This window comes from Corvus hawaiiensis, chromosome 26 (assembly GCF_020740725.1).
Source record: "Corvus hawaiiensis isolate bCorHaw1 chromosome 26, bCorHaw1.pri.cur, whole genome shotgun sequence".
Lineage (NCBI taxonomy): Eukaryota > Metazoa > Chordata > Aves > Passeriformes > Corvidae > Corvus > Corvus hawaiiensis.
In genome coordinates, this window is record NC_063238.1 from 30,714,312 (window position 1) to 30,735,559 (window position 21,248).

The 21,248-nt window shown below is 43.3% G+C and overlaps 1 protein-coding gene and 1 long non-coding RNA gene across 2 annotated transcripts; one reads left to right on the plus strand and one right to left on the minus strand.

Moving 5' to 3' along the window:
- Positions 1-426: 426 nt before the first annotated feature.
- On the minus strand, positions 427-19,957 carry LOC125317349. Its single transcript, XR_007200028.1, has 3 exons — positions 19,719-19,957; positions 15,571-15,575; positions 427-437 (listed from the first exon to the last, which is right to left on the minus strand). It is a non-coding gene; the product is annotated as an uncharacterized LOC125317349 (long non-coding RNA).
- UTP23 (UTP23 small subunit processome component) lies at positions 2,675-6,811 on the plus strand. The gene is made up of 3 exons (XM_048287119.1): positions 2,675-2,906; positions 5,001-5,175; positions 6,053-6,811. The coding sequence occupies exons 1-3, from the start codon at positions 2,719-2,721 to the stop codon at positions 6,437-6,439; spliced, it is 750 nt and encodes a 249-aa protein (XP_048143076.1). The 5' UTR covers positions 2,675-2,718; the 3' UTR covers positions 6,440-6,811.
- Positions 19,958-21,248: the final 1,291 nt, after the last annotated feature.

Here is a 21,248-nt window from a genome sequence, read left to right on the forward strand (position 1 = left end):
AGCATAAGAATCCTGCTGGGTCCAGAGAGGATGGATGGTGTGTGGATGGATTTCAGCAGCCAGAAGCAGCAAACCCCATGCACCAGAGATGTCTGGATTCAACACCTCTCATAAGATCCCTAGGCTTTTTTTTTTTTTTTTTATCCACTTTACAGATGGCTCATGGGAATAGTAAAATAATTGAACTTGAAAGAAATAAGGTGAATTTTAGTATATGCAAAATATTGTCAAAGTATGAAAGAAAATGCTGAGAGAACTGTACTTCTCTGCACTGCTATAGTAGGCTTATAGACATTTTTAACATTTTAAATTTAAATTTAAAAATAAATTTTAAAATAATTGCATAAAAGTGAAATGCAATTTACATAATTATACTGAAAGTAGTTTATCATCCAATTAATGTCATCTTCTGACCAATGGAGCAGGAGGAATCTGTGCTGGTTTGCCTGCTAGCCTGCCTTCTGAACATACTCCACCATACCAGCTGCATTACAACTTGTCTGTAATGATGCTATTTACCAGGGGAACTGTATCTCATCACAATGGTATTTAACACCCTACTCTGGATTTTATCTTACTTTGCACTTATTTGAAAAACTAGTTCAAACTCTCATTTACTTGTTTTTCATTTTTAGGTCTATTTTGTAATAGCAGCTGTTATCACTGGTGATTCCTCATTCTAGCTGTAAGATGTGGGAAGTGTTTTTAATATGGAATAACTGCCTGTCTTTGGGCAGTTACTTAGTTGTCATCACATACACACAAAGCAAAAACAAGCAAGCAAAAACCTACTTGACGAAAAAATAATTTGTCTAGTAAGGTTTTACTTTGGAGTTTTTCTGAATGTTTTTGTTTAACATTTTCAATAATGAAACTGTGCAGTTAGATAGGAGAACTGGGTCATCGTGGCATTATGGAAACATGTCAGCCACAGGACTGAAGTTTAATAAAGATCTTTAGATATAAGACTATGTCTAATAATGAATTCAACATTTCACTTAGCTCATAAGGCGGCATATATCCATGTATGTCCATGATACGAGCACGCACAACTGTCCCCTGAAGACAGTTGGAAAGAAGGATTTAATGGCAGAAAAATACTGTCAACAGCACAATTGGATCCCATGGAAAATATTCTCAATCACCTGTTCTTTGCACTCTTCATTCTAAGTGCTTTGAAATATCTTCCCATGTAAACATTTGAATTCTAGAATAGTAATCAAATCCTTTATTTTTCAGTTTCTCTTAACACCAACTAACTTGCTTGGAAGCACTTATTTTCCATATCTATTTTCTAGCAAAAAGGCCAATATGACAGCTGGGTATTTGCTTAAACAACCTTAGAGCAGCCTGACTGATTACAGCAAACTGGCAGGTGCTTGCCGTGGTTTTGCTTGTAATACAGTTGTCTCAGGCAGAAAGATGTCTCCTGTGGAACCTGCATAGCAAGACAGATGTCTCCAATTATCATTTTGATGGTGTTAAGGTATCACATCCCCTTGCCTGCCTAAAACCAAGGGCATTAAGTTCAGTTTTTAATGCCAGATGTCTGGTGTTCTCATGTTTTGTGTTGGACAGGGAGGAGTTTGTGCAATGGCTTTTTCAATGACGGCTGTGTCCCCAGGCTGCAGTGTAATTAAATAGTCACAGAAAAAAAGTTATTAAAATGTAGAATGGGCTTTTCAACTTCGGTTTTGTGCACATTGAACTTAGATTGATGTAGCCAATACAGGCAAACAATATAAATGGGCACTGATTAAACGTTCCTAAGTATTCCTAAACCTTCCACGTAACCAGCATCAGGGTGAGAGGATGTAGTGTTAACCTGTGCCAGGAGAGGTTTACATTGGACATTAGGTGGAATTTCTCAACAGAAAGGGTGATTAGACATTGGAATGGACTGCCCAGGGAGGAGGTGGAATCACCACCTCTGGAGATGCTTAAGGAAAGACTGAATATGGCACTCAGTGCCATGGTCTGGTTGACAAGTTGGTGTTGGGTCCTAAGTTGGACTCGATAACCTCTGAGGGCTTTTCCAACCGAATTGATTATGTGATTCTGTGTGCTGATGTGTGATTAAACTACTGTCTCTGCGACAGCAACTGTGATTTTATCAATACAGTGAACTAGTAAAAAAAGAAAGCTCTGCATTTCTGACCTCAGCAAACGGCAGGAACCAGCACAGCACCGCAAAACAAGGGGGAGTGAACCAGCCCTGAGGCTGCCCGTATGCCGGGATGGACGGGCAGGTGGGACCCTCCGGGGGCGGGGCAGCTCCCCGGCCACGCACCGTGACCCCGGCCGGTCCCGGCTCTGCGGGGCAGGCCCCGGCGCTGCCCGGCCGGTTCCGGCTCTCCGGAGGAGGCCCCGCGGCCCCGGCTCTGCCCGGCCGGTTCCGGCTCTCCGGGAGAAGCCCCGCGGCCCCGGCGCTGCCCGGCCGGTTCCGGCTCTCCGGAGGAGGCCCCGCGGCCCCGGCGCTGCCCGGCCGGTTCCGGCTCTCCGGAGGAGGCCCCGCGGCCCCGGCGCTGCCCGGCCGGTTCCGGCTCTCCGGGAGAAGCCCCGCGGCCCCGGCGCTGCCCGGCTGGTTCCGGCTCTCCGGGAGAAGCCCCGCGGCCCCGGCGCTGCCCGGCCGGTTCCGGCTCTCCGGGAGAGGCCCCGCCTGGGCCTGGCGCAGCTTCCGGGGCAGCCGCGGCCGTTCCGGGCGGCGGCGCGGGCGCCATGGGGGTGACGAGACAGAAACACGCCAAGAAGATAATGGGCTTCTACAAGCACAACTTCCAGTTCCGCGAGCCCTTCCAGGTGCTGCTGGACGGCACCTTCTGCCAGGCCGCGCTCCGCAACAAGATCCAGATCCGGGAGCAGCTGCCCGGGTACCTGGACGGCGCCGCGCAGCTCTGCACCACGCGGTACGGCGGGGAGCGCGCTCCGGCCTCCCGGGGCCCTGGGGAGGAGGTGGCGCTGGGGGCTGAGGGTGACTTGCAAGAGGTTGGGAGCATTCCTCAGACCCTGCTGCCTTTCCGAAGGTGGCATGAGGGGCCAGCGGTAAGCCCGCTGTGTGAGGGGGGGCCGGGTGGGTCTCTTCCCAGGCCCTTCCCACCCGCCGCGTCTGATTGGTGAAGTAACAGCAGGGGCAAGCTGAGATCTCCTGGGCCTGGCGAGTTCCTGCCTTGCTGGAGCTGCAGCCTACCAGTGCCAGGTTGTTTCCAAAGTAGCTGTTGACAAGAGAGGACAACGATGTGCTAGACAAAGACATGGAAGTAAAGCATGTACACTACATACTGAAGTTGCATCCAAGTTGCCTTTGTTATTACTTAATTATGTTTATTGTATGTATTAAAATACAAAAACCCAGTTACATTGTATATCTGCAATAACACAGAATAGCCAACTGCCCACTAGGGAGGCAATTAGTGAAAATACCAGGAAGATGTATACCCTCGGCTTGAAAAACACACTGAGCCTTCTTGCACAGCATATGGAACTGGCCTGCACTTGCAAACAGTATAAAGTATTGAGTCATGTCCTTAGCTGTGAAGTGTTTGGGAATTGTTTTGATCCAAACTGTATTCCTGTCATGTAGAAATGTCACTTCTTGCTGCTTCTTTCAGCAATATCTGTTCGTCATTTTGACCAGGTTCCACTTAGGCCAGCTGAATGGACTCATTTTCTCTGCTGTCAGAACACTGAGTTGCTGAGACAGCACCTCAATGTTATGAAAAGAACCTTGCTGGGGAAATGAGCTGACTCGCTGTGACCCCCAGGTGGGGTCTCACTAGAGTGGAGTCATGGGGAGAATCCCCTTCCTCACCTTGCTGCCTACACTGCTTTTGATGAAGCCCAGGACACAGCCTTGGACACAGCCCAGGCTTTCACACTGCCAGCTCATGTTGAGTGTCTTGTCCACCAACACTTTCCAGGTCACTCGTCAGGGCTGCTCTCAATCCATTCTCTTCCCAGCCTGTATTTGTGCTTGGGTTGCCCTGACCCATATACAGGACCTTGCACTTGGCATTGTTGAACTTCATAAGGATTACACAAGCCCATCTCAAGCCTGCCCAGGCCCCTCTGGATGGCATCCCTTCCCTCCAGAGAGTCAACTGCACCACACAGCTCGGTGTCAATGGCAAACTTGCTGAGGGTGCACTGGATCCCACTGTCCATGTCACTGACAAAGATGTTAAACAGGTCCCAATACCAACCCTTGGGGAATGACACTTGTCACTGGTCTCCACTTGGACATTGAGCTGTTTACTGGAACTCTTCAAGTGCAACCCTCCAGTGAATCCCATATCCACCAAGTAATCTATCTGTTAAATCCATGCCTCCAGGTTAAAGACAAGGATGTTGTGTGGAGCAGTGTGAAAAGCTTTGCATAAGTCCGGTTGGGTGACATCTGTTGCCCTTCCTTATCCATCAGCACTGTAACTCTGTCATAGAAGGCCACCATATTTTTCATCATTTCCCCTTAGTGAAGCCATGTTGGCTGTCACCAGTCAGCTCCTTGTTTTCCACATGATTTATGTACTTTCCAGGAGGATCTGCTCCATAATCTTGCCAGACACAGAGGTGAGACTGACTGGCCTATTGTTCCCCAGATCTTTTATTTCCATTTTTTAAAATAAATTAAATTCTAAAGTTTTATAATAAGTTAATTTTAAAATAAATTAAATTTAAAAAATAATTTTATTTGTTAAGTAGTGGTTCATATGCTAAGTGGTATCCAAACTTAAATTTAAGGACTCAGCATTGTCACTGATGTGAATCATTTTTAAATCATTTAATATATCTTAATGTTATTACTGGTTAATCTTGTTTACAGCCAAGGAAACCTTGCTGATGTCTTCAGATGGGCTATTGCTTTTTTCTCGTTGCCATTTACAAATCATAGAGCCTGAACAACTGGGTGTTGCTCATTCCTAAGTAACTCACATCAGCCTTTTGCTGTTGTAAAAAGTATGAGGTTTTTTTGTTTAAAAATCATTGTCTCTTTTGGTTTTCAGATGTGTTATAAAAGAACTTGAATCACTGGGGAAAGCACTGTATGGAGCAAAATTAATTGCCCAGAGATTTGAAGTTCGAAGCTGTTCTCACCATAAGAATCCTGTGAGTGGTTCAACCTGTTTACTTTCCATGATTGAAGATGGCAACCCTCATCACTTCTTTATTGCTACACAGGTAAAAGCTCATGGGAAATGTAAGTCCATTTCTTTTGAAGTGATGCTTTGATACCTAAGGATAAAGAAGTCTACAATAACCTCGATTATGAGGTTTTTAAATAGTTTGTGGGAATTAATCATGTAAAGCATTACTTGCTCTTTAATGTATTTCCTGATTATGAATCAGGTAATCTTTTCTCTTACTTGAACAACTAGATTTTTTTTACTTTGTAATGATATTGAGTAGTTGAGCTGAAAGTGTACAAAACATCATGACTACCTATTGACATGTAAAAAACAACTCGTGAATGCTAATTTGTATATTGCTTGTGTGTGCATCCCCTTCCCTGAACTGCTTTGCACAGTAGTCTGAAAAATGAAATTGTTAACATCCATATAACTTCAATTTTAAAAAATCTTGAAGTAAAGAATAAATAACTATACAAATAAGAAAGGCAGTTTTTTCTTGGGTTTGTTATTGGGACTGCATGTATAAATGATACACAATATATATAAAATGGTTTGTAGTAGAATTCTTCGTATTTATGTAAGACACAGGAGTTTGAAAATTATTACAGAAGAAATTATGTTACTTCTTGTGTTATGGTGGTCTGCATACAAGTGAATTGGGACTTTTTCCTCAAAAAATGTATGTATGCATATACATGCAGGAAAAAAAAATGTTGATAAATTTTGCATCAGAAATACAGCTAGTCAGGAGAGAAGTTGAAATTTAGAGTGCTCTGAAAGGCACTGCCATGTATATCTGCTAGATTAAGTTTCTTATCTTTTTTATAATGTAATTTATCTTCATAGTTTTGTATTAAAAGTAGGTGCATTTGAATTGCAAATACCATTTAATCCAAAAATATTGACTAAAGTATTTAATTTTGCAGGACCAGGACTTATCAAACAAAGTGAAAAGGAAGCCTGGCATTCCTCTCCTCTTTATTATTCAGAACACTATGGTGCTAGACAAACCTTCTCCTAAATCTTTGGCATTTGTTCAAAAGTTGCAGACAAATCAGCTTGTTCCAGAGTACCAAAAACAAAGTATTGTGGAGCTTAAAGAAAAAGAAGGACTAGTAAAGCAAGAAGGTGAAAAGAGAAGAAAACGCAAAAGGGCAGGCGGCCCCAATCCTCTCAGCTGTCTGAAGAAGAAAAAGAAGAAAACACAGGAGGGTCAGGAGCCTTCTGCTGAAAAGAAGAAAAGAAGAAAAAGAAAACGAAATAGAGTTAAAGCAGAAGCCATGCAGTCAGTGCAGAAGAATGAAGGAGAATAAACCCATCTTTGTAAACACCACAGAGCTTGAACATTGTTAGAACTTTGGAAAAAAAATATTAATATGCAGTCATATGAAATTGAGTTGTTAATATTACAATTTATTTTTATGAGATGGTTCTGCTTATTACTGTATCACAACATTTGTAGGTTATTGTCCTAATAATTTATTGTTATTTAGTATTGGGTTTGTGACAAAATACTTAGGAACCCTCATATTTTGTTACTCTCTCCAGCATCTTGGTTTGTGTCAAAATTCACATGATATGTAGCAATTTTTTAGAAATGCTTCTTGGCTTACATGTGGATGTTGGTGGGATATTAGACTTCTTTCTAAATCAAGGTTGTTAATAAAACTAGTTTTTACAACTGGCTTGTTAGAGATCATGAAACTTACCTAAAATAACACAATATCTTATTTATCTCTATTGTTTGAATACAAAAGTTAACTCTTGCAAAGAGACCGCAAGCCCTCAAAAGCCCTGTCCAGCCTAAATTTCTCTGTAAGTGCCATATGAACCAATGTCTCTTGGTGTTGATCTTTCTTTATTAAGAAAATCCTGGAGGGTGTGCAATGTGTTGATATTCCTGGCACTGTAAGGGCATCTTTAGTCTTGCCTATTTTATCTGTAGTTTGTTCTTAATTTTTAATAGGAAAAATGCAACTTAAAAATGCTGAATCAAAGCACTGGTAATGCCATCACAGTATAGCAGAGCCATGCAGGAGTCCTGGAAAACAAGCAGCTGAGGGTGATGGGACTCAGGCCCTGCTGCCTGTTCTGCTGTTTTGTAAGGTTATGAACAGAACAGAACTGGGTTGGGGGAGAGTTGTGGTTTAACCCCATATGGCAGCTCAACCCCATGCAGCCGTTCAGTCAACTTCCCCTGTGTTGGGATGGAGAGAATCAGAAGGGTGAAGTGAGAGAACTTCTGGCCTAAGATAAAGACAGTTTAATAGGGGAAGTAAAAAGCATGCAAAGCACACAAAACACAAGCAAAGCAAAACAAGGAATTCACAACTTCCCATGGACAGGCGGGTGTTCAGCCATCCCCAGGAAAGCAGAGCTCCATCAAGTGTAATGGTGACTTGGGAAGACAAATGCCACCACTCTGAACATCTTCCCACTGTCTTTCCCAGCTTTATACGCTGAGTGTGATGCCATATGGTATGGAATATCCCTAGGGTCAGTTGGGCTCAGCTGCCCTGGCTGTGTCCCCTTCCAACTCCTTGTTGTCTCCCCTGCCTACGTGCTGGTAGGGTGAGAAGCAAAAATGCCTTGACCCTTTATAAGCACTGCTTAGCAATAACAAAAACATCCCGACACTTAAGCACAAATCCAAAAACATAGATACTGTGAAGAAAACTAACTATTCCAGCCTAAAGCAGTACCAGGAGAGAGTTTCCAAAACTGTTTCAAGTACCTGATTTTCTATAGTAACTCTTGCTTCCTATGCCTCCTTAAATGTTTTGTGGCATTAGAGTAGGAAGTGAGTGACTGAGATGACAATAGAGGTATGTGACATAGCACATGCTGTGGCATCAGTGTACTCTCACACTGTTCCAGTCATTTCTTGCCAGATTTTTAACTTTTCTCGATGCATTTCTTCTTAACTGAGATGTTCTTAAAAGGAAAGCTTTCTGTTTCTTGACCTACATGGGTTTAAGCTGTGTGTTCTAAACAATTCTTCAGCCTGTGTATCATGCATTTGCAAAGTAGTTCTTGTGCACTGTCTGAACAGCTTCTTGAACGTCTGGAGCACACACCTATAATGTATGATGCTTTCTGTTGGCTTTTCAAATTATACGGACAGTTGTTTCACAGAGTTTGAGAAACCAGCTCAAGTGATGGGAGTTGGCCAGTCTTAGCAGACTGTGTGGGGTCATGTCTTCAGAACGTTCCCTCTGGCCAGCACAGGGAGGTGCGTGGTGTGCTCTGTGCTTCCAGCATGGGACACCGCTGCTGTAGCCCCAGCACAGGCCTTCCTCGCAACACAGCTGCTAGGAGCAGACTGTGGCTGTATTGTTCCGTATGAGAGACCATATGCATCTTTGGTACGGACTGTGAGAGACAGAAGCAGGGAAGAAGGGTGCTGTAGTCAAGATGAAAGCTTTAATTGACACTTAAAACAGTCACGCTCATCGTGGTATTGTTCCTACATGGATTGCTGAAGTGCGTCCTGAGGAGAAATTCAGTAACTCCTAGAAATACCTTAATGCAGCATATTTGTTTGATGTATATCCCCTTTCTCAAGCTGTCACAGTCCCTATACACTCATTTATTTGGGCACAGTCCCATATTAATGTAGTTTTGCTTCCCATTCCTCCATAAATATTGCTTATATTTTTTCCCACTCCCAAAACCCACCCACAGACATCACTGCTGTAAGTAAATCTTAGAGCAGACAGCAGAGTTGGTTCACCATCAAAATCTCATTCTGAGTCAAAAGTATATTAAAACGCAGTAACTTTACTAAAAATATTGTTTTTAAAAATAGAGCAGAAAATACTCTAATTATTTACAGTAGTCCCTTTCGTTGTCATTAAAACACAAAGCTTAAAAACGCCTTTTTTAAAAAACTGTAAACAGACAAAAACATAATTTCTGTAAAAAAAAGAGTAACAGTCCCCTGATGACTCCCACCTTAAGGAATTTAAAACAATATTTATCTATGTTTCCTTAGAATTTGAACACTAAGGACTCACGGTGCTGCTATTGGGAAGAACTGGAATACGAAGGGGAGTGAGCTCTTAAGAGAAAAACTGGAAAATTTATCTGCCGCATACCTGCAACTCTCCTCCAGCATGGTAAGTAATTTGTCTGTCAGCTGTGGGGGAGAGCTCCCACCCAGGCAACAAGCAGAGGCAACCAGACCATGTGTTTTACCGCTCTGAAATTTGAAAGAGAAGCCCAGCCTAGTTTCCAAGTGAAGCAAGGCCTGCAGGCCGCAGCTGACTGGCTGTATTTATACCATTAAATCAGTAATCCCGGGAGCAGCTGGCAGCACCGAGCCCAGCTGGCAGGGCTGGCTCTGCCCGGGCTGGGCTCTCGCAGCTCACACCGCTGCGGCTCCCGGAGAGCGGGCCCTGCGGGTGCTCTGGGGCTGCGCTGCCTTTGCCTGCTGCGTTTGGTGAGGTTTAGCTGGCCCAGGCTATAAACCATGACAGGTCCCTCTAGGAATTCAGCGATGTGAATCTCTAGGAGCATTCCTGGGCCTGTCAGAAACACCACTGTGGGAGTACCCATGGAGCTAACTTTGCTGCCATAGGTGTTCACTCCATGTACTGCCTGAAAAGCCACTGCCTTCTTCATCAATAAAAGGTCTGGAGTTGTGGCCACAACTCTGCTATAGACAGGGTTCCCAATATAACTTCTCTTACGAAGTTCAGGATTGTTTTGCTCTAGGGTGCTAGAGGGACTGGTTTCAGTTTTGAAACTACAGAAGCCAGAGGTAAATTAAAAGGAGCTTGACCAAAAACTTCTTTGGGGCTATTGATTTCGTCTTTTCTCAGACAGCATAAACATTTACCCCAAATCCTAGGCAGTAGCTCACGAAATCTTTTTCTTAAAAGAAGGGAAATAACCGGTGTTGTACAATACAGTGTATGCTACATGTGCAGAGTAATAGAAGAAGAAAACAATAATACATCAGCCACAGTCTGCAGGGCATTAATGCTGAATTTAGGACGGAATCTCATCTACCAGCAGCAGAAGATATTTACCTAGACTGCCTGCCAATTCAATTGGCTGGATTTATATGTTAGTGTGATCCAGTACTACACAATAAATCACTCCCGGAGCATCTGTTAATGACACTAAATAGATGAGTTAATTAGAAGCTTCTGGAACCTGGGATGTTTATGAATCATTAAAGTAAATATGAATATGGTATGACTTGAGGAATACATACATTCTGGTGGTGAAAGGAAAATAGGATGTCCAGATCAGTCCTGCTCATTTGTTTTCAGCTACACTGATACAGTGTGAATGACTTCACCATCAGCTTTATAGTGTTCCTGGAGTTTTTTGAACATGTTCTGTCAGATACAAGATGAAGAAGGTCGGAACAATACCATTATTTATACCCACTGCATCTTTCATATAGAAGTTTCACAAACAGCTACTGTATATTTCATACCTCTGCATGGGCGTAATATCTCACACAGGGAGCAGCCAGAGATACGGGAATGAACAAATAAGAGCCCCAGCAGGTGTTATCATTTACAATTTAAGGGAGAAAAATTGCAGTATTCCGAGAGAGAATGACAGAAAGCAAAAGTTTTCGTACCCAGAGAGTCAGGAGTGAGAGAGAGATGGCACCTTGTGATTTAGGAATGGCCTAACTAATGCTGGGAAAGGAGCTTGTGATGTATTTCTGGTAATTATTATGTCTGTGCACTCCAAGCCCCAGATTTGTCTCAGAGAGCTCAGCTGTCTGAGCATGGAGGCAGTCATTTTGTAAAAGTTGCTACAGCTTGTTATAGAAGAGACAGGCTGGGCTCCCTCGGGGGGACTTTGCTTTCTGATTTCTTCTCCTGCGGTTGAAGGGAGCGCATGCAGCTGTGCTTTGTGTATGGATACAGGAAAACAATGAAGCTGTTAACAAGGGTCCAATTAAAAACAACCCAGAGCTGAGAGCTGGGTGGAAGAAAAAAGACAATATATTAGTCACTGAGATTTAAAGAAACCAAGGAAAAGAGAAAAATATACATGAGGGTTTCAGGGTGTTAACTGGAGAAAAGAATTGGTCAGCAGTGAAAGATGAACCAGAAATGGCTCAGCAGAGTAGGGAACAGAATAATAAACTATAAACAAGTTTTATAAAAAATCCTTCTAATTACATTTAGAAAACCTCATTACCCTTTGTGGCTCAGTTTCTGCCTTTTCAAAACAGTGAGCTGGACTGACTAAACCACTCACAGATCCTGTGCTGATAGCCCAAGAAGTCCTGCAGAATGTCGGTCTCATGACACCAAACACTTGGTATCTTTATGGTTTTTCAATATCATACACTTTGCAGCACTGCAGGTTTGCAGCCAAATCATTCTGCTGTAGATCTTGCCTGACCTTGCGTGTGGCTCACTGCCCAGCATGCAGATATTACATCCAGGAGCACCCCTACTCATGCCATTACTGATAGGGTTAATTGCTCCTGAGGGTACTCACAGCAATACTCTGGGATAGCCAGCCAGAAGTTCTGGCATGGTATGGGTTCTTTTTAAAGTCTAATCTCCTTCCAAGAACTCAGTAGGGGACCTCAAAGTTTCTTGTCGCAGTCTTGACTTCTCGTTGATCCAGAATGATCATGTAGCCATGTTAATTCCTCTGGGGCCAAAGAAACTACTGATTTGACTCTTCAGGGCAGATACTCTTTTAGACCGTCTTGGAGAAACACTGAAGAAATTTTTCACTTTGTGAATTGGCACCCACTTCGATAGGCAGGTTTTCAGAAAAAATGCAGGGAACACTCTTCTAGAATTTCTGGCTCCCCCTTTCTACCCTGACCTCTCTTTCAGCTCCCAAGAATACAAGCAGGGCTGTTCTGGGATGGTCCAAAAATCTGTCTCAGCCAGCATCACGCCTCCAATAGTGGCTGAATGTTGTTCCTCAGGAGTAGAATGAAAATTGACAAAACATCTTTTTGGTGCTTCCCCAAATGACTTTCCAACTTTTTGACAATTTATTAGGGAGTTCCTGACCCAAGAAAAATATTTTGGTTTTAACAGCAGACAATGAATTTCTGTTTCACTGATTTGTTCAATCTCTCCTTGGAACCATGTAAACTTTAAACCTCTAATTTTCTGTGGCAAGGAGTTGCACAACTTGAACACATCTTATGAAAAATAATGTGTCAGTTTTGAATCTACTGCCTACCAGCTGGCTCTTATAATGGGTGAAAGTTTAAGCAGTCATTCTGATGCCTGAGATGGCCATCTAAAAACAGAGACTAGACAAGAATAAGGGAATAGAAGTAGGTATTTATTTGAAGGGCCTTCAAGATACACCCTGGGGAGTTAAAAGGCTACACCCAAGATGGACCCTGGGTGACGAGTTCTTCACACTTTTGTAAGTTTGGTCCGTTTGCATATCAGGATCAATTCTCCAATTGCAACCCCAGTTAATGATGCAACTACCCCAAGTTTGCCCTCCTCTTCAGAGGCCTTAGTTTACATATTTTGGGGCCTGGGACAATGTAGGTGTCCTTGGAGAGCAAACCTAGAGTGGCTTATTATGTCTAACTGGCATAATAGAACAGTAGTTAACAGGCCACAAGAAACTTCAGAGTTACTAGGCAGTACAGGATTTGAAAAATATAGAAGTTAAAACCTAAAGCATCAATTCCTTAGTCACTCTTCCCATGCCACTTGTGATTGAAGAGACATCCGTGATATTTCCCCTCACTCATCTATTTTCCAAGCTGAAGTGTCACAAACAGCAGCACCTAACAGGAAAGCAAATTTCTGCTTAGTCAGGCACACTTGAGAAAACCAGAGTCTCTGCTTTCTGATGGATGTTCTTCAAGGAAGAGTGTGGACAGGAAGAGTCTTGTGAGAAAAGGTGCAGGACAGGAACTCTGCATTCAGCTCTTTGTTTGCCACGGATTCCATGGGTGCCTGAGCTGAATGCCATTGCCCTTGAACATGTCTGGGCTTCTTGCCCATGGAATGACAGTGTATGTGCTTCCCTGGGCTCCCAAGCCCTCCAGAGATTGGCATCACTAGCATTCACAACTCAGCTGGCTGCTGTGCTGATACTATTGTAAAAGGCCAGTCTTTGCCCAATACACAATAAATCTTAATATAACTGAGCTGCACACTAGGCTTAGGATTGTATCCCTGTACCCTAAAATTAAGATGTAAATGATAACTTGAATAAGGTAGAATCATAGAACAGCCCAGGTTGGAAAAGACCTTGAAAGATCATTTGGTCCAACCATTCACAGGACAAGAAGCCTAAAGGAGATTATCTAGCACCCTGTTCAATGATGTCTGAAAAACCTCCAGTAATGGGGACTCTATCCCATCCCTGGGTGTGGTGATCTGTTTACCCACTGCTTTTCTGATCCTATATTGTTCCAACCCCCCCCCCCCCCCCCCCCCCGCTTTCCCTTGCTCCTAGCCCTGGCCACTCCCTCGGGTTCTCCCTAGTGGTTCCTGTACCCCAACTCCGCCCATGCACCGCCCCTGCAAAGTGACAAAACCCCCCTGTGCCCAGATCACGGGGTCTCTCTGCTTCTGGAGATCACTGGGACAAGATTTAAGATTAAAGATCCTCTTAAACCCTTATGGAGAGACCCTTCTTGCCTCTTTCGCCGTCACTGTGTTGTAGAGCTGATAGCTGGCCGGAGCAAGAGTGTGGAGCCGTCCGGAAAGGACTACGGGATGTCAGAATGGCTGTCCTGCCCTAAGCAGCTCCGCTGAGCTCTCAGGGAACGCTGCAGCTTGCTAAACTAAACCTAGCACTACAACACCAGGGGAGATTGTTCCACTGAATGATTGCTCCTTGTGTAAAAAATGTCTTTTTTATCTTGATATGAAACCTCTGCTAGTGCCACTTGTCTATGTTGCCCTTTGTATTCTCCATTAAATTCTTGGTGAAGAGGGAGTGTCCTCTTGTAACCACCATTTAAACACTGGAATACAGTGATGAGCTCTCCCTGAGCCTTCTCCAGGGAAAAAAGACCTAACTCCTTCAGTCTTCCCTCACAGAACAGGTTCTGCAGCTCTCTGATAATCTTCATGGCCCCTCTTTGGACCCTCCTCAGTCTGTTTACATCTTTCTTGAATTGTGGGGGCCAGAGCGAGACACACTACTCCAGGTGCAGCCTGACAAGCACTGAGTGGGATGGTGAAGTCCCTACCACTGCAAGTTAAGCCCCTGCAGATGCAGCCCAGGATCCAGTTTACCTTTGTGGCTGCAGCCACACGCTGCTGACTCGTGGTCAGCTTGTTATCCACCTGGACCCCAGATCCCTCTCAGTGATGCTGCTCCCCAAGCACAGATCCTGGCCTGTTCTGGGCTCTTTGGTTATGTTTGGTTGTGTCCCAGGTGCAGGACCTTGCATTTGTTAAACTTCATCCAGTTCTTTCTCACCTGCTCTCCCAGCCTGCCCATGTCTCTGTGAGATGTCTCTCCCTTCTGACGTGTCCCCCTCACCATCTACTTTGGTGTCATCAGTAAACTTGTTGAGGCTGCTTTCAGTCCCAGCATTCAGATCTTTTATGAAGATGTTCAGCATCATGGGGCCCAGTGTTGATTCCTGGGGGATCCACCCCTGGTATCCATGACTTTTCAAATATTATAGACAATGGCCTTGCACTGAGAAACAGCTAATTTTCCTGGCCTGTTTAGCAATGGTCCTGTGTCTTACCTGTGATTCTGCTTATTGGTCATGTGTCTGAAGAGCCATTTCTTGTTGTTCTTGACATCTCTGGCTAATTTCAGGTCTAGCCAAGCCTTAGCTTTCTTGACTGCCTCTCTGCATGCCCTGCCATGGTTCTCTTAGTCCTCACAGGCTACATGGCTGCATGTCCATAGCTAGAATCTCCCCCCAAGTCCTGTGTTTGTATTTTTATCCCACTTGAAGGCCTTGCCTCTCAGTATCCGTAATGACTTCTCAGAATATGAGTTGTCTCCTTATGTTAGAATGTTTTTTATTAATTAAATTGGATATTAAAAAAAAAAAAAAAAAAGTTCTGCATCATCACTAGAATGCCCACAGAACTGCAGTGTTTCTTTTTGTCTTGTGTAGAAAAGAAGTCAGATTTATTGTTGCCCTGAACACAAACACCACCACTCGTGTCAAGGTTGAGTGTGAGATAAATTTGCACAAAGATTGGTGCTATCAGAACCCAGGCAGACCTGCCAAGTTTCTGAGAAGAAGATAGTAAAATTAAAATGGGGATATGGCATTCAAACAAATCACTGCATTATGCCAAACAGTGGAATTTTCTTTCATCTATCTGGCCTTTTGTGATTTCTGGGGGACTTGCTTTCAAGTCTGTATTTACTTCTTAATGATAGTGAGAACTAGAACATTGTTATTACATATGCTTGACAATATCAAAATGGTAGGCAATTAGCTTCAGTTATGTAAAATATCTGAGGGGCATTTAATTTATTAGATTTTTACTTGGTCTCTGTGTGTAATGGACCCAGAAAAGATAAGAAATAAGGTTGTAAAATTAATCTGAAAAAAATCTTGTTTCCTCCCCCCACTCCTTCAACCATTGAGATTTTTTATTATTATTTTTTGGAGTTGTTGTTGCTGTTTTTGTTATTTATAACTTATTTAATTATGTGCTTTAGAATAATTTTTGGTGGGCACTTGCCAGTTTACTAATATTCATTGCCCACTACCTGATGGTGTCACAAACATACCATCTGTTCACTTGTGCCTTTCAGAACTCTCTGAAATAGCTAGCTGACTCAAGCTGCAGGTGGTAGGATTGCTCAAAATACATAATTACCAAACTTCTAAGTAACAATACTTTTCTTTCATGTATACTTTTATAAAATCACATTTGATTAAGGCTTTCTCAACTACCCTCCAGTTATATACAAACTTAACCTCCACCACAAATATATCTGATAGCATTATGCTGAAGAAAAAGGCTAATGCCCCACTTTCACATTTTTTTCTGAAGGATTTCTCAGCATGGCTTTTTTTCCATGATTGGGCCAAAACTGTATATCCCAGTCCCTGGACACATTTCTCTTGACATCGTGCTCACCAACTAGTGATAAGCACCACTTTTTTGGTATATTTGAGTGTGTCCCATCTTGGCTCTTCCATCTAACAGATTGTGGATGGGAGACTGGATCTCAAAGCCGGGAGCACTTGTGCAGGACCGTGCTTGTGGCTCGGCTGTTTTGTGGCTGCAGTGCCCTTCCCTTTGGTTACTAATGAATTAACCCCTGTTAGAACATTTTCAAAACAGAAATCTCAGCAGGTTACAATAATAATAATAATGTAATTCTATCAAAAGGGAAAATAAAGCAGTATTTTTGATAGTGGATATCTCTACAGGCTTTTACTTGAATTCTCTGAAACAGCCAGTGTTATTTCTGTGACCAAAGATTAATTTCTGTGCCATTATCAAATGTAACCCTTGAGGAATTAATTGCATTTGTATCTCATATTGAAGTCCTATTTATATGATCAAGCAATCTGGAACAGATAAGCCCCTTCTTGGGAAACCTCTGCTGCTCAACAATATTTGCCTTTGCCTCAGACAGGTTATGCCCCCTGGGACCGCAGGAGCTCACTAAAGCACCATTTGTAATGCAGCGTGACAAATCCCGGAGCCACGGCGATAATCTCTGCAAACTCTGTACAAACAGTCCCTGTGCCTCAGCAAAAGTGATTAATGGGCTCTGCGGAATCAGCATACGGCCCTCTGCATTAATTACTTCGGAGGGACGCTGAGTGGAAAGCCGCAGGATGTGGGGGAGGCCGCGGGCCGGGCGGGCCCCGCTGTGCTGGGGAAGGGGAGCGGGGCAGCCCGGGCTCCCCGGGCCCAGGGGCGGCTCAGGGCAGTGTGGGGTCCCGGGGCGGCTCAGGGCAGTGTGGGGTCCCGGGGCAGCCGGGACGGCTTGGCCTGGGTGGGCTCGGGACGGGCACTGAGCCGCAGCGCTGCTCCGCAGACGCCTCTTGTGCCCTGCTCACGCCGGGCGCTGTGGAGGAGAGAGAACCCCCGCCGAGCCCGGCCTTGGAGTGGGGTCAGGGAGAGCACCTGGGGGGCCGGAGGGGACGTGGTCCTTCAGGAGAGACCCCGGTTTGCAATATTCCCTCTCTCTCTGCCATAACTGCCGTGATTTAAAATGCACAGGCCCTTTGTAAATTACTGCAGCTCTGCTGCAATGACTGAAACGGGGCCAGTTTATCTCCAGGGAAGATCTAAGCCTAAACGTTTTACAGAGAAAGAAAGAAGATGAGGAGAGAAGCATGTATTTATCTTTCCAGTGTGTTCTCTGGGCCTCAACCAAGCCGAAAACTTCTACATCTTGTCTCAAGTCCTTCTAATCCCGGCTAGAGGATTCTGGTTAGAGACCCCCATGGAAAAGTCTTAATGAATTTACCATGCATTTTTTCAAATTCATTAAAAACATGTCAAATCCAGTAAAGCACACTAACCTGCCTGTATATTTTCCCCTTCTCCTACAGAAGTCTATGACAGGAATACCATGGCCTACCCAGCCCTCTTGAGTTACTCAGTGGTGGCACAGCCCCAGCCGCTCTGCCAAGTGTGATGAGTTTGTGCCCAGCTGGCTGAACCCCCAGTCCTTTAGCTGCAACAATGATTTCAGCTGGAGGAAGTCATTTGGTTATTCTGACTGTCTGATGTGATCCAGAGACCATAGAGGGCTTCACTGCACTCGGACAGGAACGATATTGATAGTACTACATCATGTGTGGAGCCACACTCTCTCGTGTAATAGCCTGTGCTGATGGACATCAGGAGGGGAACCTTTTGCTACCCTATGTTATACACAAGAAAACAGAAGCAGAAATATCTTTTCCACTTTGCATGTGAAGGATGAGAATTACAGCATTTTAGTTTCCTTGTCTTGTGCTGATCATAATATCCTAATCCATTCTTAAAGAGTGTGTTCATCTGACATTCACCCTCCTAACTGAAGCAATACACCAAAATGAATAAACATAGGAAAAGATACCTACTGGGACACTTAGCACACTAGCGTGCTAAAGTAACAGAGGTTTGAAACATAGGTAAATGAATAGGAACAATTTTACATTTTTTCAAAGGACCCACCACTCATCAGGTGTAATTTGGCATTACACCCGATTTCTGACGGAACTCATCTGAGTGAGAGCTAGAAACTCAAAAGCTTACAAATCAGATGTAAAAATAGTACTAAAAATCCTGCAAAGCTGTCTGCCAGGATATTCAAGCATCTTAAAAAATGTGGCTCTCAAAAATTTACCAGTGAAGCCTGAACTAAATCTCCACAGGTAAAAGTTCACTGTTTTCCTTGCACTACTCTGTAATGACAAGAAAATGCATGAAATATTTGGAAAATAGCATGGCATCTAGTTTTACAGAGTATAGCCTCCTGAAATTGCTGGGATAAAAACAGGGCAGCAAGAAAGTCACAGACACAGCAAGGAGGCTTAGGTCTCTCTTCTGAGAAATAAGACAGCTTGAGTTTTAAAGGGACTTTAAATAAAACAAGCAATAAAATAAAGTCATTATTTCAAATTGTTTTGAAGTTTTGCCACTTATTTGGCTAATCAGTGGGCACAGAGAGCAGGGACAGCAGGGAGGGTGATCTGTGTAGGGGCACTTAATCCAGAAGGTCTGGAGGGAGGATGTGCTGTGACATCCATATGAGTGGCTTTCTATGTGCCATAAACAATTAGATGGACATTCAGTACTGGAATAGCAAATTCAGAGTCATGGATATAATCAAAGGAAAAGTGTCTCTAATCACAGGTGACTTTTCCACTTCCAAAGCCACACAGCTGGAATCATTACTACAGGACATGTCTAGCTCTGTGCTGGAATAGCCTTTCCACAAGGCAGATGGGTCCTGAGAGCAGTACCTGGCAATTTGCTGATGGGAAGAAATTGGGCAGATAGCCTGAGGGCACCAGGTCCACTTAGTAACCTTTATTATGCAACTTATGGAAGAAGTCTTTTTTCATCTTTGGGAAGTTTGTAGCTGTTGTGGTATTTGGAGAGAGCAGTTAACCCGAAACCACTGGCAGCAGCTCAGCATGAAGAGGCCATGTTAAAGAGGGACCTCTCAGAACTCTTTAAATCGGATTTCCTCAAAGTGAAACAGGATGGGACTGCAATGTTTTCTTGGCATGGCCCTGAAACCAAAATGATTCCTCACTGACTAAATAGTTTCATGAGCTGGTTAGACTACAGCCTGAAGCCAGAGATGGAAAGGAAGCTCCCTTTTCCTTGAATTCTGCTCCTTTTTCTCACGAAAGCTGGAAACAGGACTAACACAAAGTAGTTCCTTTCACTGCCAACATCAAACTCCAGTTTGATTACTCAGTGCGTCAATTTACTGATTCTGTGATTTGAACCCATTGGTTTATTGATTTAGTCTTAATAGGTACACTAATGCAATCACGAGATTGTTCCACTTTAATTAACTTTGCAAAATTGTAGCAGATTTACCCTTGCTGCCTTAAAAATGAACCCTTGCTTATTCTTTTCAATAAAACGCACTTCAATAAAATCCACCACACCTGTTTGTTCTGTCAGACGGCTCCAGGCAACTAGCAATATGACAAGAGGACACAGGCTGCATCAGAGGAGGTTTAGGTTGGACATTAGGAAGAAGTTCTTCACAGAAAGGGTGAGGGGGCATTGGACTGGGCTGCCTAGGGAGGTGGTGGAGTCACCATCCCTGGAGGTGTTTAAGAAAAGACTGGATGTGGCACTCAGTGCCATGGTCTAGTTGACAAGATGATGTTTGGTCATAGGTTGAACTTGATGAGGTCTCAAAGGTCTTTTCCAACCTAGTTGAATCTGTGATTCTGTGATTCTGTCAATCAGAAATGCACATTTAGAATAAAGTATTTCCAAGCCACTGGACTCTTCCTTCAGACTAGGATGAATCCATCTTATAATACACAGAAAGTGGGAAAGGCACAGAAGGCAGCATGGAAAACAAAGCTGAACAGAGGAAAATGAGCTTTTTTTCCTCATACCATTTATTTTTCCAGTAACATACTATTCAATCTCATAATTATTTCTAACTTAATGACTGACAGGTAGAAAAGGTTCAGAAATATGACTTAGGCATGGACAAAATAACTCTTCTCACTGGTAGATGAATTTCAAGGTGTTAGACTATTCAGTAGGGTGAGTTTAAATAATGGCCATAGGTCTTATTTGTACAGTACCTCACAGTCTGCTTTGCCCTCTGTCAGGTTTGATAAGGAAATAGTCCATTTAGTGTATTGAGATTTCAGCTGCAAGCCTCTGCAGAGAGTAATCATACATTTTTAGGGCATTTTCCATCCTGGCTATCTGGTGCTATTCTTGAGCTTTGCAATTTGTTGCCCATGTTTTTTGCAGTGTGATCATACCTTTTTTCTTTCTCAGCCCTCTTTCTGTTCACTGTTGCTCACAGAATTCTCCAAGACTGGTGCCCAGGTACAAAGTAAGGCTGCACAGTCCAGACCTGTGGACTTTGTGTCTTAGACAGGAAGCTCCTACACGTACTGTGTGCACTCTCAGAAAAACTCTAGTTTTCTCTTTCAGTTTCCCAGGGCCTACAGGTATAATATTTACATCTGGTATTCTTTTTTATCTGAACCAGAGCCAAAACAACTAACCACAGGGTGAATATGTAGATGAAAAGCCCTATGAGTTGGTTCTCCAGTGTGATTTTCTGAATCAAAAAATGCATAGGAAGAAGGGGGATAAAGGGTGTATTATTGGCCTAGAAAAAGTAGGATGTCTCTAAATGAAAAGATGGGTAGAAAAGAACCAGAAATTAATGGAATGTTGATGCATCTCAATTTCAGTCTGCAAAGCTACAAGCAAGAAAATGAACTGCATCTCAATGACCTGTAAAAGAAACTGGGGTATTGACTACTCTGAGCTTGAAGCTGATCTAATGAAATCATACCAAGAGATGTGAACAAACAGCTGGAAGAGGAAAACAAATGGTGAAAAGACCCTGGGATAAATTGCTCACCAAAGTAACAGCAACTGCAGAAATATGTCAAATTTGTTCAAGTTTCAAGAAGAATAAACAATTGCTGACCATTCTGTGCAATGAAAAAGCCAAAAACAATCAGAGGTTATTAGCCAAGAAACA